Source organism: Cydia splendana, chromosome 19 (genome assembly GCF_910591565.1).
Source record: "Cydia splendana chromosome 19, ilCydSple1.2, whole genome shotgun sequence".
NCBI classification, from domain to species: domain Eukaryota; kingdom Metazoa; phylum Arthropoda; class Insecta; order Lepidoptera; family Tortricidae; genus Cydia; species Cydia splendana.
In genome coordinates, this window is record NC_085978.1 from 3,340,143 (window position 1) to 3,353,930 (window position 13,788).

The window sequence follows — 13,788 nt, forward strand, 5'->3', positions numbered from 1 at the left end:
GACTATATTACTCTAATGAATAAGCATTATTGTTCTTTCTTGCCTACTAGAATTGATATGTTATCATAAATAACCATCTGATAAATATTGAATGTAAAGGGTTGAAATTTCATGGTTGATTCAATTTGTAAAAACCTCTGATAACGGGAAGTCTTTTTCATTTATTAAAATTACCATGTGTATAAATATAATATGCTTACAACTACTTAATATTATAGGTACTTTAGGATCAAAATATTTGGAATATTTTCAGTGAAACATATCCAAGGAAAATATTTCCATGAGATCTAGTTTGTGAAGATTACGATATAGCTACCTGAAGGCAATGAACGCGTCTCCAAGTTCGCCGCCTACGATGTGCACTCCGCCTTCTGGAATCGAGAGGCCCCGAAAGAAATTCCTAATGTCCAGCGCATTTGCGGACCAGGGAAGGTTCTGTAGTCTTATGATGACACTCATGGCTGCTCTTTCCTGTACCTAGAAAAAGTTGAAACAGCCCGTCCATTTTCTAATTTGTATACTCAGTCTTAGACAAACAGCATAAGACAATTTTTACATAGAACTTTAAATATAAGGTTTTTTTTATACCATGATCAATGATGATTCTTTAGCTCATTTTTTCCAGTTTGTAGGTATTAAATACTGCTTTTGCTGAATTGAAACTTGTATAAATTAGTATTTATATAGGATTCGACATTTCTTAGGTAGAAACTACTAGGTAGGTAAAGTTACTTTTAAATGTATTAGATATAATTATGCTTATTGTATATAGTTTGAATACCTTTGAGTGGTAATTAGCAGAAACATCGTTATCCAGTTACTATGCCGATACCTACTGTAGATTAAACTGGATTATTAAAGGTCCTATCACCACCAGCAAGTCACTTTGCGTAACACAAATACAACAGTCATTGCCATGCAGCCTAAATCGTTTCTTGCGATAAAATGTTCATTTCATTAGGTTTCATTTTATGTAACAAATTTTACGGCCGTGAGTTTTGACGAGTACCTATTGCAAAATCGATAAGGCTAAGAAAATAGAGCATCAGCGATTTTCTACATGGTTAGTAAGAAAACTACGTACAATCAAGTACAGAATTATTCCTGAATAACCATATATCTGGACCGTAATTGATTACACTGATATAATATACGGACGCTCTTGGTTAAAAAGACGCCATGGCCGATTGTCACGTACTTACCTAGTAAAAACTAAGACTGCCAATCCAAACACGAAATTACAAAATCATTTTACACACAAGTTCACTAACTAAATCACATACGTATATCTTATAATCAGCGGATAAGTATTTGTTTGCAATTTTGCCTTGCGTTCACACCTAAACGAGAAGATATTACAAAATGGCCTCCGGAAATGTGTCAGTGAAAAAACAAGCGGAAATCGAACAACCAGATTGCGTTTTGTTAAGCTAACTGCGAGCCACGAGCCGTGAACGTAATAGTGATAACACACTATCGTACCGCACCAAGGTCATTGTGCGATGCACCGATAAGTAAGAGCGAGAAAGAGATATCGCTTTCTCGCTCTTACTTATGGGTGCGTCGCACAATGACCTTGGTGCGGTGCGATAGTGTGCTACGGCCTTAAACCCCCTAAAATAAACACTGCACTGCTTAAAAGGCCAATCCAGTCAGGACAATTTTCGCCCAATCTGATTAAATTGCCCGATCAAATCAGGTGGTTTGGATGCAAAAATGAAATTTGCTCGCAGATCCCACTTGATTCGATTTTAAGATTTTGACCGATTAAATGGAGATGGGACACAATAATGCCAATTTTCGACGCTAGTATGGGCGTTTGAGGGTATTTTTTTATTTAGAGCGCTCAAATCTCACCATAAATTTAAAATTGGTGATTATATTGTGTAGATTTTTCCGGATCATATTGGTTGATTTAATCATCCATTAAGTCCACCAAGATAACTCTGCAAGTCTGCAGCGATTTTTACATCATAGAATGTAGGTACAAGACATGTTATTAAAACATCATAATTTCATTGAAGTTTGACGTTTAAAATAACACTTGCATAGCGTAGCGTGTGCTATCAAAAACGCTGTACAAATTTGGTAAAGTGCTTTACACACTTTACAGAATTCAGTCATGTAACTGTGTTATAACCCCGAAAATCGAAGGTGTCTTTCGAACCGGTTCGGCAAATTTAAAAAATGTAGGCGCGAAGGGTAATCGTCCGATAGAATATTTGAATTTCGCGCCTTTTGCTACTGACAAACTTGTTTGACAGGCTATATCTTTCTTACTCTAATTATTACGCCTTAATTGGAGCAAAAGTAACTTTATTAAATTTAATTATAGTGTGGCAATTGCTGGCAAACACATTCTGTCAGTAAGTAAAAACATAGAAAACTACACTCATCCCAGTTTACTAGCAAATGACAAAGAAAGTATGATTCTCTCCACATTCTCTCTGTCTGTTTGAAATGAGACAGTCCTGGGCCAAACTATTAAAGTGATAACACACTATCGCACCGCACCAAGGTAATTGTGCGACGCACCCATAAGTAAGAGCGAGAAAGCGATATCTCTTTCTCGCTCTTACTTATCGGTGCGTCGCACAATGACCTTGGTGCGGTGCGATAGTGTGTTACGGCCATAGTACGGTGTATGAAGCTTCATAAGTAAGATGTATTAAGGCCCGTCCAGACCAGATAGTTTTCAAATTTAAAAATTAGATGGTGTGGTGGAGACGCAAAAATATACTGGGACAAGCAGATCTTGTCAGTAGAAATTTGAAAAATGTAGGCGCGAAAGGATATCGTCCCATAGAAAATTTGAATTTCGCGCCTTTTTCTACTGACAAGATTTGCTTGACCATCTATATATTGACGCCAATTTATTTTTTGATCAAATTTGTCAATTTGATCATCCCGTCTGGATGGACCTTCAAGCGCTAACCTTCTGTTGCGCGCCTATGAAAAAGTTATAACAAAACGCAACTCTCTGTGTCAAAAATTGCAGTTGTTGGCAGTTGGCAAATCTGGAAATTGACAACTGGGATATTAGAGTTGCCATTTTTTGAAAACTTACCAAGCTGTTTGGGTAAATAAATCATAAAACATTGTTACTTGAAAATTGCTGTAATATTTATTTACTGAACCCGATGGCATGTTTATGAATATGGGACAATCTACCAGCTAACAGCTAAATATAAATATTTGGCACTTCAAGATTTTTCAATTTCTCCAAAGTTCTTTAACTTTGAGGAATCTGGTTATCGAATATTGATAATACTATTTTTCTTTTGTTCCTTGATTTTTACTTAGCATTTCATTTTATTTATAATGTTCTTATTGAATGTTCATCAATTGAAATTTATAAAAATAGTAAATATTTTAGGGTATTTTCATTTCGGGACACCTCTCTCTGCCTGCAACAACTGTCACGAAAAATCGTCCATCGCAAGTAAAGAATTTGCGTAAATTTGCTAACAAGATTGTTACTGTAGCATCAAGAAATAAGGCGATTATAGTTATTTGTTATATTATTAAACGTGAGTATAAATCTTCATTGTTATGTAAATGATTTATCCAATATACAGGCAGTGATAACTCATTTGTAATATTGAAACATAATAAGTAAATATAAATATTTCAAGCATTTATCCGTTTTACAATTGTAAGAAACATGTATATATAAAAATACTAAACAGAATGCACAATTTGCAGTAAGGTTCCTGCTTGTGGCATAAACATTAATTGTGTATTTTACCATTGATAACAAAATAAATATTTGTAGGTTTCTAAGCTAGGTATTCAAAAAAAGTTTAGTGCCAGATAAAGATTTAATTAAAATACCAAGAATATATCATATGGCTCAGTGACTCGTAAAGAAAAACTGTTTGAACATCTAATTTAGATGTTCAAGCAAAAATAATTGCATCAGATATGCTGCTAAAAAAGTAAAATTTCGAGAAGTTATATATGATCATATATCATATTATTAGAATACCTCATTCTATATAATAGTCAGCATTAAATAGTTAGTAGTGGCCAAATAGGGCAAATATATTGGAACATCCTTCTTTCTGGGGGGGTATTTAACCTCCTAAGGCCCTATAGTACTTATTCAGTTCAAGGTAATTTAAATCATATTCAATTGGAACAGAGTTGCTTTTGCTTTGTTCGTTCAGTTTATGGACAATGCAAAATCAACTCTCTCTCTCAGTGGCAAATTTTGCATTTTTCATTTGTGTGGCTTAGGTGGTTAATGTATTTTTTTTTTAATTACTACATATAACAGTATAAACATAGTTGGCCAGACTTTGAGACATTTCCATAATAACAGTAATAATATCTACAGCAAGTTATCAACTTACCCCAAGTTATAAAAATTACCTAACCCGACCTAAATATGATATTACGATGGAATTGGCAGCTTATAGATTGATTTGGGTTGAGGGCGGAGCTATATGCTTTGCAATATTTCAGACAAATAACTTAAGAGTTATTTAGCTAAGGCACTATAATACAGAGAGTGAAACAATGCACTAAAATGTGGGGGTAAATTATAATTGATCTTTCGATCTTCTTTTACATTTATTCATAACCAGAATCATTCTCTTGAAGTGACAGGAATCGGCTTCTGGACAATTTACGTGAAAAACACATGATGTGTCTCTAACCTCACAAATTATGCTCAAATAAAATGTTACTTTTTTTAAATTGGTCTCTGTCATATAGTCACAGACACTCATCTGTAGTAGAGGCGGACACAGCTCTTCGCACGATCTGCCGTTGGCAGACTGTGGCACAGTCAGATACATTGTTTCTCACAGCGGATTTTATTTGTAAACTTATGTGGGTCCAAAAAATACGCGGGGACTTACGAGGATACTAAAGAAAAAGAGACAAAGCCCACCCGTGTCACATGCCGGTTTTTTAACGGGGTTCTTCATGATTTATTTATTTATTTATTAAAGCTTCGTTTGTTCTACAGTCAAATTGTTATTTTTTTTGTTTCTTTTTTTGAACTTTGTTTTGGGGCTGACTGCAAATCCTATCTGCTGGGTGAAAGTTCTTCATGATTATGTGGCTAAAACTATTTTTTTTCTTAGTCCATTATAGTGTCCTACTCCTGGGCAAATGCCCCTTGATCTCTACAACTCCCTAAACTAATTAATTCATATTTATTTCCAGGTAATCTACAAGTAGTCAATAAGAAGTTAAATATGTTAAGATCACAATGAAGTGTTAATCGGTTGCTCAATATTATAGTTGTGTAGGGTCCGCAGTAGTGATGAGTGAACGATACCCTGGGTACCTGTTCGGTGGGACGCCAGTGAGTAGTTGGGACAGGAGTTTCAACTCTTTGGAGAATGTGAGTAGTTTACTTTTTTTACTCTTTTTATTATGATGCCTTATTTTAAGGTGATGGTATTTCTTTTTATCTGATTTTTATTGAGGCTTTGGACACTCTAGGTGTCTAGGTGAACATGTCAGCCTCATAGGTGATGGTATGCCAGCAAGTTGTGTCACAAGCTTTAATTGAAAATTGTTATAATGGTAAAAATTATGCTTATTAAATAAGTTTCAAGCTGTTATTTAGTCTCATAGTAGTTTTATTGCCAGAACAACATTTATTTTGAAATGAAAGCATTTTTTGTGATATAACTTGTTGGCCAAATTCATTGTGTTATTTCAAATAGTTCCAAATAATGAAGAAAATATAGGCCCGGGCATACATTGCCTTAATCATTTACACTAACTTACAATACATTAAAATCTAGGTAGGAATAAGCTATGTCCACATCAGAACATTATTTTGCATTTACAATTTGGTCGAAAATCAAATCCCTTAATATCGACAAAGCTTTATGAATAGACCAGAAACTGGCTGTAATTAATAAAATTATGTTATAATTATCTTATAGGTATCTCTCTCTTAATAGACATCTTTGATGATAACCTATTCACAATCAATAAATCAATATTGTGTATAAGTATTTAGAATAATAACACAGATTAATATTGTCAATATCTGTGTCGGACCGTTTTGCTTTTTTTTATATTTTTGTAATTAAGGCGCTAGAGCCCTTCAAAAATGGCCAAAATGGCCTAATTGACTATGCCGCAATGAAAGGCGTGGCATTCAAAACTGATATCAATTAGCCAAAAAAGCAAAACGGTCCGACACAGATAATTTCATAATCATTTAGATTTCCAAATTTGGTTACGATTGGTTATGTTTTGGAGGAGGAAACAGAGGAGTACGAAACCTCGATTTTTGAGATTTTTACGCAGGATTTTTCGCCTTGTCCTTATCGCACTACTTTTAGGTGCCGCTTCCGTTAGCGAGACGGGTATATTTAGCTAAAATATTTAAAACTCAGCTCCTGTTTCGTCTTAACGGACGTACGGCGGACCACCTTCCACACGATCGAACAGGCCTAGGACCGGACCAGTCCGGGTCGCCGTGGCAGGGACCGGTACGCCCGTCTGTAACAGCTTATAAATCACCCCTAGCTAGTTCTACTCTACTAAAATAAAGAAACATTTTGCAAAAGGAGTAAAGGAAATTCAATTTACTTTATGACCATGTTTATCAATTTACAAATAACGTAAAGTCAACTCTATTGTTGAAGCATCATGGTTTAAATTTCAGTGGCAACTTTTGTAAACTCTTGAGTCATAGGCATAGGCAAACACAAAACAAAACACAACTTGCAGCTTAAATTGTAACACGATTCGACGTCGGTCTCTTTCATTTAAACATATCCTCTTTATTGCGCAATCTGATAATACATTTACAAACCACACATAATAGGTACAGTCAGCAATATTATTCGCTTAGCACCTTTGCATACAAATTTCTATGCAGGAGGGGTAGAGGGAAGGGGGGGCGCCTCTTCCCTGCAGCTGACTGTACATAAATACAGAGGCATTGATATAGAATAAGAACTGGATACCCAATCAGCCGCAAAAAATGGCCCCGCAAAAGTAACGTTAAAACAGATCACGCGTTACTTTTTCGTTTAGTCTTGTATGGACCGCTCAAATGTGAAGTTGTCAACAATGTCGTAAAAATATGCAAAAATAACAATGATAAAACAAGGAAAAAGCATGGAATGTATTTCTTTCGGTTAGTGCTTTGGATAGCATTACATAATTTATGTAATCTGGTGGTAATTTCATGGTTTTGAATAAATTATTTTGTTAGTACCAAAGAAGGGATGTGAAGGAACAAAAATCTAATGAGTCGATGTGAGGTTAATACTTTTTTATTTTTATATGGAATTCGTAACATATAATATTATGTTTAAATTCAAGATTTCCAAGAAAACCTATGCGACGTGCAGAGTGGACTGCTATTATAGCAAGAGATAGGGGTGATGCAGTTTTAAACAAAGGCAAAACGGCACTTGTGTGTTCAGCCCATTTCCTTGTTTCCGACATATACACGACCAATAAGGTCATCGACTAACTGTAAATGCTAAACCTGTCTGAACACAGTGACAACCACAGGATTTTTTGATAAAGACCATAACCAATCAGTACCAGTAGCGACCTAAATGTCCCCGTGCACTATATTGCAAAGAACTAAAGCGCGAAGAGTATTATGTAGATCTAAAATACACAGTTATTTAATAAGTTGAATTTATTTCAAGGAAAATAGTATTTAAAGACGAATGCTTACTTATTAAAAATAAATTTGTTTTATGATAACTTACAAGGGTTGTTACCATGAATTAATTTTATTTGAACTCCCGATCAAATTAAATTTGTTTCATTTATTACTTTGATTTTTCTGTACAGTAATACCTATTAAAATGTACCAAAGGGACTCTATTCGTTCATTATTCTCGTTTGACGTTGTTTGACGTAAATACAATGGTGACGTTACGTTTAGTGCCATCGGACTTAAAAGTTTTAACAGTGTTGGTACTAATGTTTACAAATTTGACACTTAATGCTTACGACAGTAAGTTCTTTTCCGTACAAAATATTTATCTTGACTCAAAATTTACGTAAGCGTTTTTATCATCAATGCAAATTTTCCGCTAATGTCATTCTGACCCACATTTTGTTGACGTTTTTGTTCCGCTCTGTGTGTCTATTTCTAATATTAAGTCAGTGTACAGAGGTAAACAACAGGTGGCCTGATTAATGTTATACAATGAATAGGTTCAAAATTCATTCATTGAGAAATCTATGAGATATCAGCATACATAAGTACGTTTGAACCATACCTACCATAAAAAAAGTTTACTGGCCAGCACCTATAATTTGTATGTTTAGGTATTTAGAAAAGAGTAAACAAAATCTACCCTCAAATGGTTTCATAAGCCAGTTGAGGGTAGATGAAAACATTACATGAGTAAATAATGTATCTACATTATTTGATCATGTAATGTTTTGATCTACCCTCAACTGGCTTAAGGAGCCATTAGAGGGTAGATTTTGTTTACTTTTATTTAAATACTTACCTAAAGACACAGACTATACCTATAGTAATTTCAAAAATAGTTAATTACTATAACCTTTTTTTTTTGCGTTACTCTAAAATCCATGAGTGTATTTAATTAAGACACTTAGCTAGGACACTTTTTGCTATAACCTTACTATTTCCAATAGCTCCGTGTCCACGACTCGTACGGGGTCACCTTGCCACGCAGTCGATACAGGCCCAAGGGTCTGACCGTTGGCTTCAGTCAAGATTATGAGAACAACGTACGTTTACATATTTATGCCTCTGAGAGTTAGTGTGTCACTACGCGCCTTAATTTAAATAGTTATTTAAACAATCATTATATCGGCCGGAAGACTTAGAATTTCGGACAAAAAATCCTGGCCAAAATTCACGGAATTTGGTAACCCTAAGCCCAAAAGGGTTCTCAAACTTTTTTTGTAGTGCAGGTGTGTCCGAATTTATTGCGACAAACTTGCATGTGAATGAAGATCGGGCACGCACGTAGCTCTAAAATCTAGAGCTGACCCGATTAAGCAATAAGCATACCTACTTATTGTTTTTGACGCTCCTGTGAGATCGCCGCGATGCCGTGGTTAGACTTAAAAAAAAGTAGAAAAATGTTTTGTGTCACTCTTACTCTCAGATGTAGATGAATTGAGTTCAAGCACACACTATGCCTACACATACTACATAGAACGTTGTAATTACACATATGTAGTTGCACAAACGTTCATTAGTGCCAATGTTTCATTAGAATGCAAATGGGTGAAACAACTTTTTCTTGTCACGCGTTGCCATGGTTACGGTCTCCTAGCTCACTTTTTAACCTCTAGTTTTATGGTATGTATGATAACCAAACACATTTTATGGCAGTTCCCTATAAGCCCTTTTCGTAATGGGTCATCTACTTAGCATATTAGTACATATAACGGAGTTATAATATTTCTTTTAATAAACTACGTCGCCTGACTGACGGGACAGAATAGCAAAAAAAACTTGAACTACCCAAATAGTTAAATATATCTTTTTCTAGGCAAGGTTGAAAAAAAAATTAACGAACATTGCATTGGTGCAACTAGGTAAGGTTGAAAAAAAAAATGAACATTGGTGCAACTGGACATTCATATAAAAACAGACTTTAAATGTTTGAGCATAAGCTTTATTTTAGTTTGAAACATACGTTTTGTATACTTTGTGGTGAAAAAAAGGAGTAGATTTAATAATTTTTAATATAGGTATAAATTGGCATTGCTTAGATAGATATTTTATATTATCTTTTAACTGCATTAATTAGGGGTGTAGTCTCTTGGTATATTATTACTATGTAATTAGTTATGAATTATTTTTATGGTTTAGGACTAAATGACTGTTTCATAATTACAGTTTGAGTACCATTGGTAGATAGGAAAATAGTTAATGGAAATATAGTTACTTATTCAGCTTCGTTGTTAAATATAGTTATTTCCTATTATGCTACTCATATATTTATAACTTATTTAAAAGCATTACTAGTTAAATATATATTCTGTAGCTTATGAAAATTTAGATTCCTACGTATTTTGATTTCATCTAGGTAAGCATACTCCATCTTTTTTCATGTCTTAAAAAGTTATTAATGTAGATGCAGCGAAACGCGGCTTCATATAAACATTTTCGAAATTCTCCAAAAATCTACAAGGTCACCGAACTCAAATCTAGTTGGTCACATAAAACAGTTTTTGTTCTTTGTTTCCGCGTGGTGGACGTTTTTTCATCTTTGCTTTCGTCTTTAATTAGTTGATATCAATTTTCTATATTCTTCATTAGTTTATTGTATTTAGTAGTGTTTAAAGAGTTGTGTGTCTTCGGCCTGTGAAGGTTGGAGAATTTCAAGTAAGTACCTAAGTTTTAAGTTTTAGTTTGGGTTTTATGGGGTGGGTATGGGTTTTATACAGCCTAGTCTGTTGGTATTCTAGGTTGCCTAGAAATTTCATTTCAAGGTAATATTTGGATGGCTGATATTACTCTCACCGTTAGGGTTTGAACTAAAACTACGTCATAGACTAAAATAGAGTCAATAAGGCCCACTTGCACCATTCCACTAACCGTGGTTCACCGGTTAAACCGTTAACCCAGTGTCAAATTGTACTGGTAACCATGGTAACTCCAAGTTTAACCGGTTAACCCCGGGTTAGTGAATGGTGCAAGTGGCCCTAAGACAACTAGCGGCTATCATACATAGGTGCTCCAGTATATTAAAATTATCTAAAAAACAACGGGTTGCACTCCGGGAGTGCCGGCAGAAGGGAAAACTCAATGACATTGTAAGAGTTTTTCGATCAGGTCACGTGTCCGTCTTACGAATTTTCAATCTGTCGAATCTGTCGGTCACGTGACCTGTCGCGAGTTTAACATTTTTTCCCCATCACAAAAAGTGCACACAGCCGCTAAAGAAGTTTTCACTTCAAAAAAATCTAGCGGTAAACATGTTCTGTTATCACTACATCTTATAAAACAGAGTCTCCCGCCGCGTCTGTCTGTTTGTATGTTCGCGATAAACTCACAAACTACTGAACGGATTTTCATGCGGTTTTCACCTATCAATTCTTGAGGAAGGTATAGGTGTATAATTTGTTTAGGTTTACCCGTGCGAAGCCGAGGCGGGGCGCTAGTAGTACCCATAACATAGTATATTGATAAATGATGTAACTAAGTGGTGCCGCCCGCGGCGCAGCATTTGACAAATAAAACTTAACATAAGCGCCAGGGGGCGCCATAAGCAGGGCCGTCTTCAATTACGCTGGGGCCCTTGGGCACATAAGAATTTGGGGCCCTTTTGGAAAGTGAAAAGCGAATTAAACCAACATTTTCTTAGTATGATCTTCTATTTATTATGAGTAATCAAATTTACTGTTACTGTTTGTGGATGGGGGCCCTGGGCACGGGCCCCGTGTGCCCTTATGGTAAAGACGGTACTGGCCATAAGCCCTCAGGAATTGCATATACTTGCAAAAATTCGACCCATGCCGCCGTCACCCGGGTGACCAAGGGGCTGAGGCACCTGCCGCGATAGCAGAGGACGCTGGTTCGATTCCAGCCGTAGGCACTGAAGTCCTTGGTCACTTTTTCTTCGTATATGATATTTACGATTTACGTAAAACTTATTTTTGTAGAAAGTAGAAACTTAAGTGCTTTCTAGCACCCCTAGCACAAGTGCACCGCGACAACATGTCCTGCACGTGCAGTGCGAGAAGTCGCATGCGAGTTTCATTACATTGCGGGTTTTGATCGGTCGGTTGAATTGGACGTAACCAACAGTCCGCAATGTAACTAAAATCGCATGCGAGTTCGCGCGCCGACTAAATCAGCCCTAATGGTTAGTTAATTGTATCTTAGATGGTAACCTATATCGATACACGTGATCGGAGATAGGATATTGGCCCTTCTCCAATCATTGGCACGTTCAATCTTATAAGGACATAATACATATACTATTACACTACCAAAAGCTTTATCCGATTTTCATTTTATTGTCGTTTTCCTTTCGTCAGATTACGATAAAATTTGGTACAGTTAGCAGCAGAAGTTGCTAAGCGGGCGAGGTGTTCAAAATTACCTTGACGCATTACAAAGTTGCGTCAAGATCATTTTGAACACCCTGCCCGCTTAGCAACTATTGCTGCTGACTGTACATAGGTAAGAGTTCAATATAAGCATAATTTCACCGTAGATAATAATATCCTAATGGCGTTATTCATGAACGCGTTACTGGCTTGAATTAGCTATGAATCGTTTCTGTCGTTTTGACTTATGTATTTGTAAGAAAGGGAATAAAACATAATTTAACTAAATCAGGCCCGTAAAGTTTTATAAATAAGGGGGTTAAAATCTTCCTCAGAGTTACGAAAACGTGCTTATGGAATTGTAGAACCGAACCGAAAATTACATTCAATGAAAGATTCCACGGCAAAAATACATCTTAATTACTGTATTATTCTTATATGGACACATTCAATAAATAGCCCTAAAACCCAGCGTTTGGCACCACGTTTCAACACTTTCAACCACAAAAACTGCAACCATCGTGCCTTTCCCTTCATTCCTACTATATATAGAGCAGGACAGTCCTCCTGGCGTCCTTCCAATGTAAATCGTTTGAGCATTACTCGCCAGGTTCATTAATAATGGATTAACTTGGTGCCCCAAAATATGATCCGTTATGCAGGAAAAAGTTTGACGTATGCGGGGTTGTCTAGGGACTTCTTGTAAAAAATGCAATTTATTTAATGTAACTATACATTTGTATATTTTTTAACTTAAGTAGTGATGCATAGAAGTTGATAAGTACTATAGTACCTCGTTTTTTAGCATTAGAAAAATGGTAAACAATCTTGACATGTCTTTTTTTTTATTGAAAAACGCTTTTATATAAATAGTAACATTAGTAACTATTACTTATGAAGCCAAAAGAATGTAAATGTTGTATAATTATTGAAAGTCATAATGTAATGATTGTCAGATTATCATTAGTCATAATTCTAATACCGTTAACTTTTCAAGATTTTCGAAGGGTTATCCTATAGTTAGGTTCCCATATAACCATTCCAGTCTCAGAATCACAAAGTGGTAACTAAATGTCAGATGTGTCGTAACAGAGTGCACACAATGTGTCTAGAATTGTTTCGAAACAAAGTGTCGTCGCCGTGTCTACACTTTTCCGTAACAAGGTGTCGACACATTTGTGTGCACTTTGCGTGCGGTTTGCGACTAAATCTGACAGCAAATTTGTGACAGCAAATGTCAATATAAAATACCTCTTGAAAACCAAGGTTTGTCAAACTACTATTAGTGTCTCGTGTGCTCGTAATTCTAGTAAGTCATCATGGGCAATGCAAATGATAATAATCGACCGAAACCATATAAACACCCAACACCCGTCAACCTTTTACAAAAAAGTTTTTAAAGAAATGCAATAAGCTACTTAGGTCAGGCAACGAATGCTCCAAAAGTTGTAGAGGGAAATGCTCGGAAGACAATTTTTGACTCCGTAACTCGGTTTGACAAGTTAATAGGAGGTGAACATATCAAAAGTACCCGGCCGTAGCCCTTGAGCAGGGGGGAGAGAGGGGGCTTTGAAGGTCCCATTTTCCGGTTTTTCGATTATATCTCGGAAACTATGCATCTCAGCGACATGGCCACTTATACAAAATGAAAGTTAATTTAATTTGTTACAAGTTTATTCAGTCAATTTTTTCGATATGTTGAATAGTTTTTGAGATATCCGCTCTTGAAAGTTTATTTAGGGCTCTCAATTTTATCTTGATATATCTATATCAGTGAAGGTGCTAGGCCGTGTTTGGTAT

At 35.8% G+C, this 13,788-nt stretch overlaps 2 protein-coding genes across 5 annotated transcripts in view; one reads left to right on the plus strand and one right to left on the minus strand.

The window, feature by feature from the left end:
* The window catches only part of LOC134799865 (uncharacterized), a 56,215-nt gene extending 54,821 nt beyond the window's left edge, over positions 1-1,394 (minus strand). The window contains exons 1-2 of the mRNA XM_063772271.1: positions 1,203-1,394; positions 317-477 (exon numbers count right to left, since the gene is read on the minus strand). Coding sequence (XP_063628341.1) covers positions 317-459 — 143 coding nt within the window. The 5' untranslated portion in view covers positions 460-477; positions 1,203-1,394. The remainder of the gene's footprint in view (positions 1-316; positions 478-1,202) is intronic.
* A 2,008-nt stretch (positions 1,395-3,402) lies between these two features.
* Positions 3,403-13,788, plus strand: part of LOC134799893 (protein sex-lethal-like) — a 42,506-nt gene continuing 32,120 nt past the window's right edge. The window contains exons 1-3 of one of the 4 annotated variants that reach the window (XM_063772326.1): positions 3,403-3,530; positions 5,176-5,356; positions 8,611-8,706. In XM_063772326.1, coding sequence (XP_063628396.1) covers positions 5,276-5,356; positions 8,611-8,706 — 177 coding nt within the window. In that variant the 5' untranslated portion in view covers positions 3,403-3,530; positions 5,176-5,275. Of the gene's footprint in view, positions 3,535-5,175; positions 5,357-8,610; positions 8,707-10,166; positions 10,319-13,788 lie in introns of those variants that run through there. The other 3 variants (XM_063772327.1, XM_063772328.1, XM_063772329.1) reach the window with 3 other exon arrangements.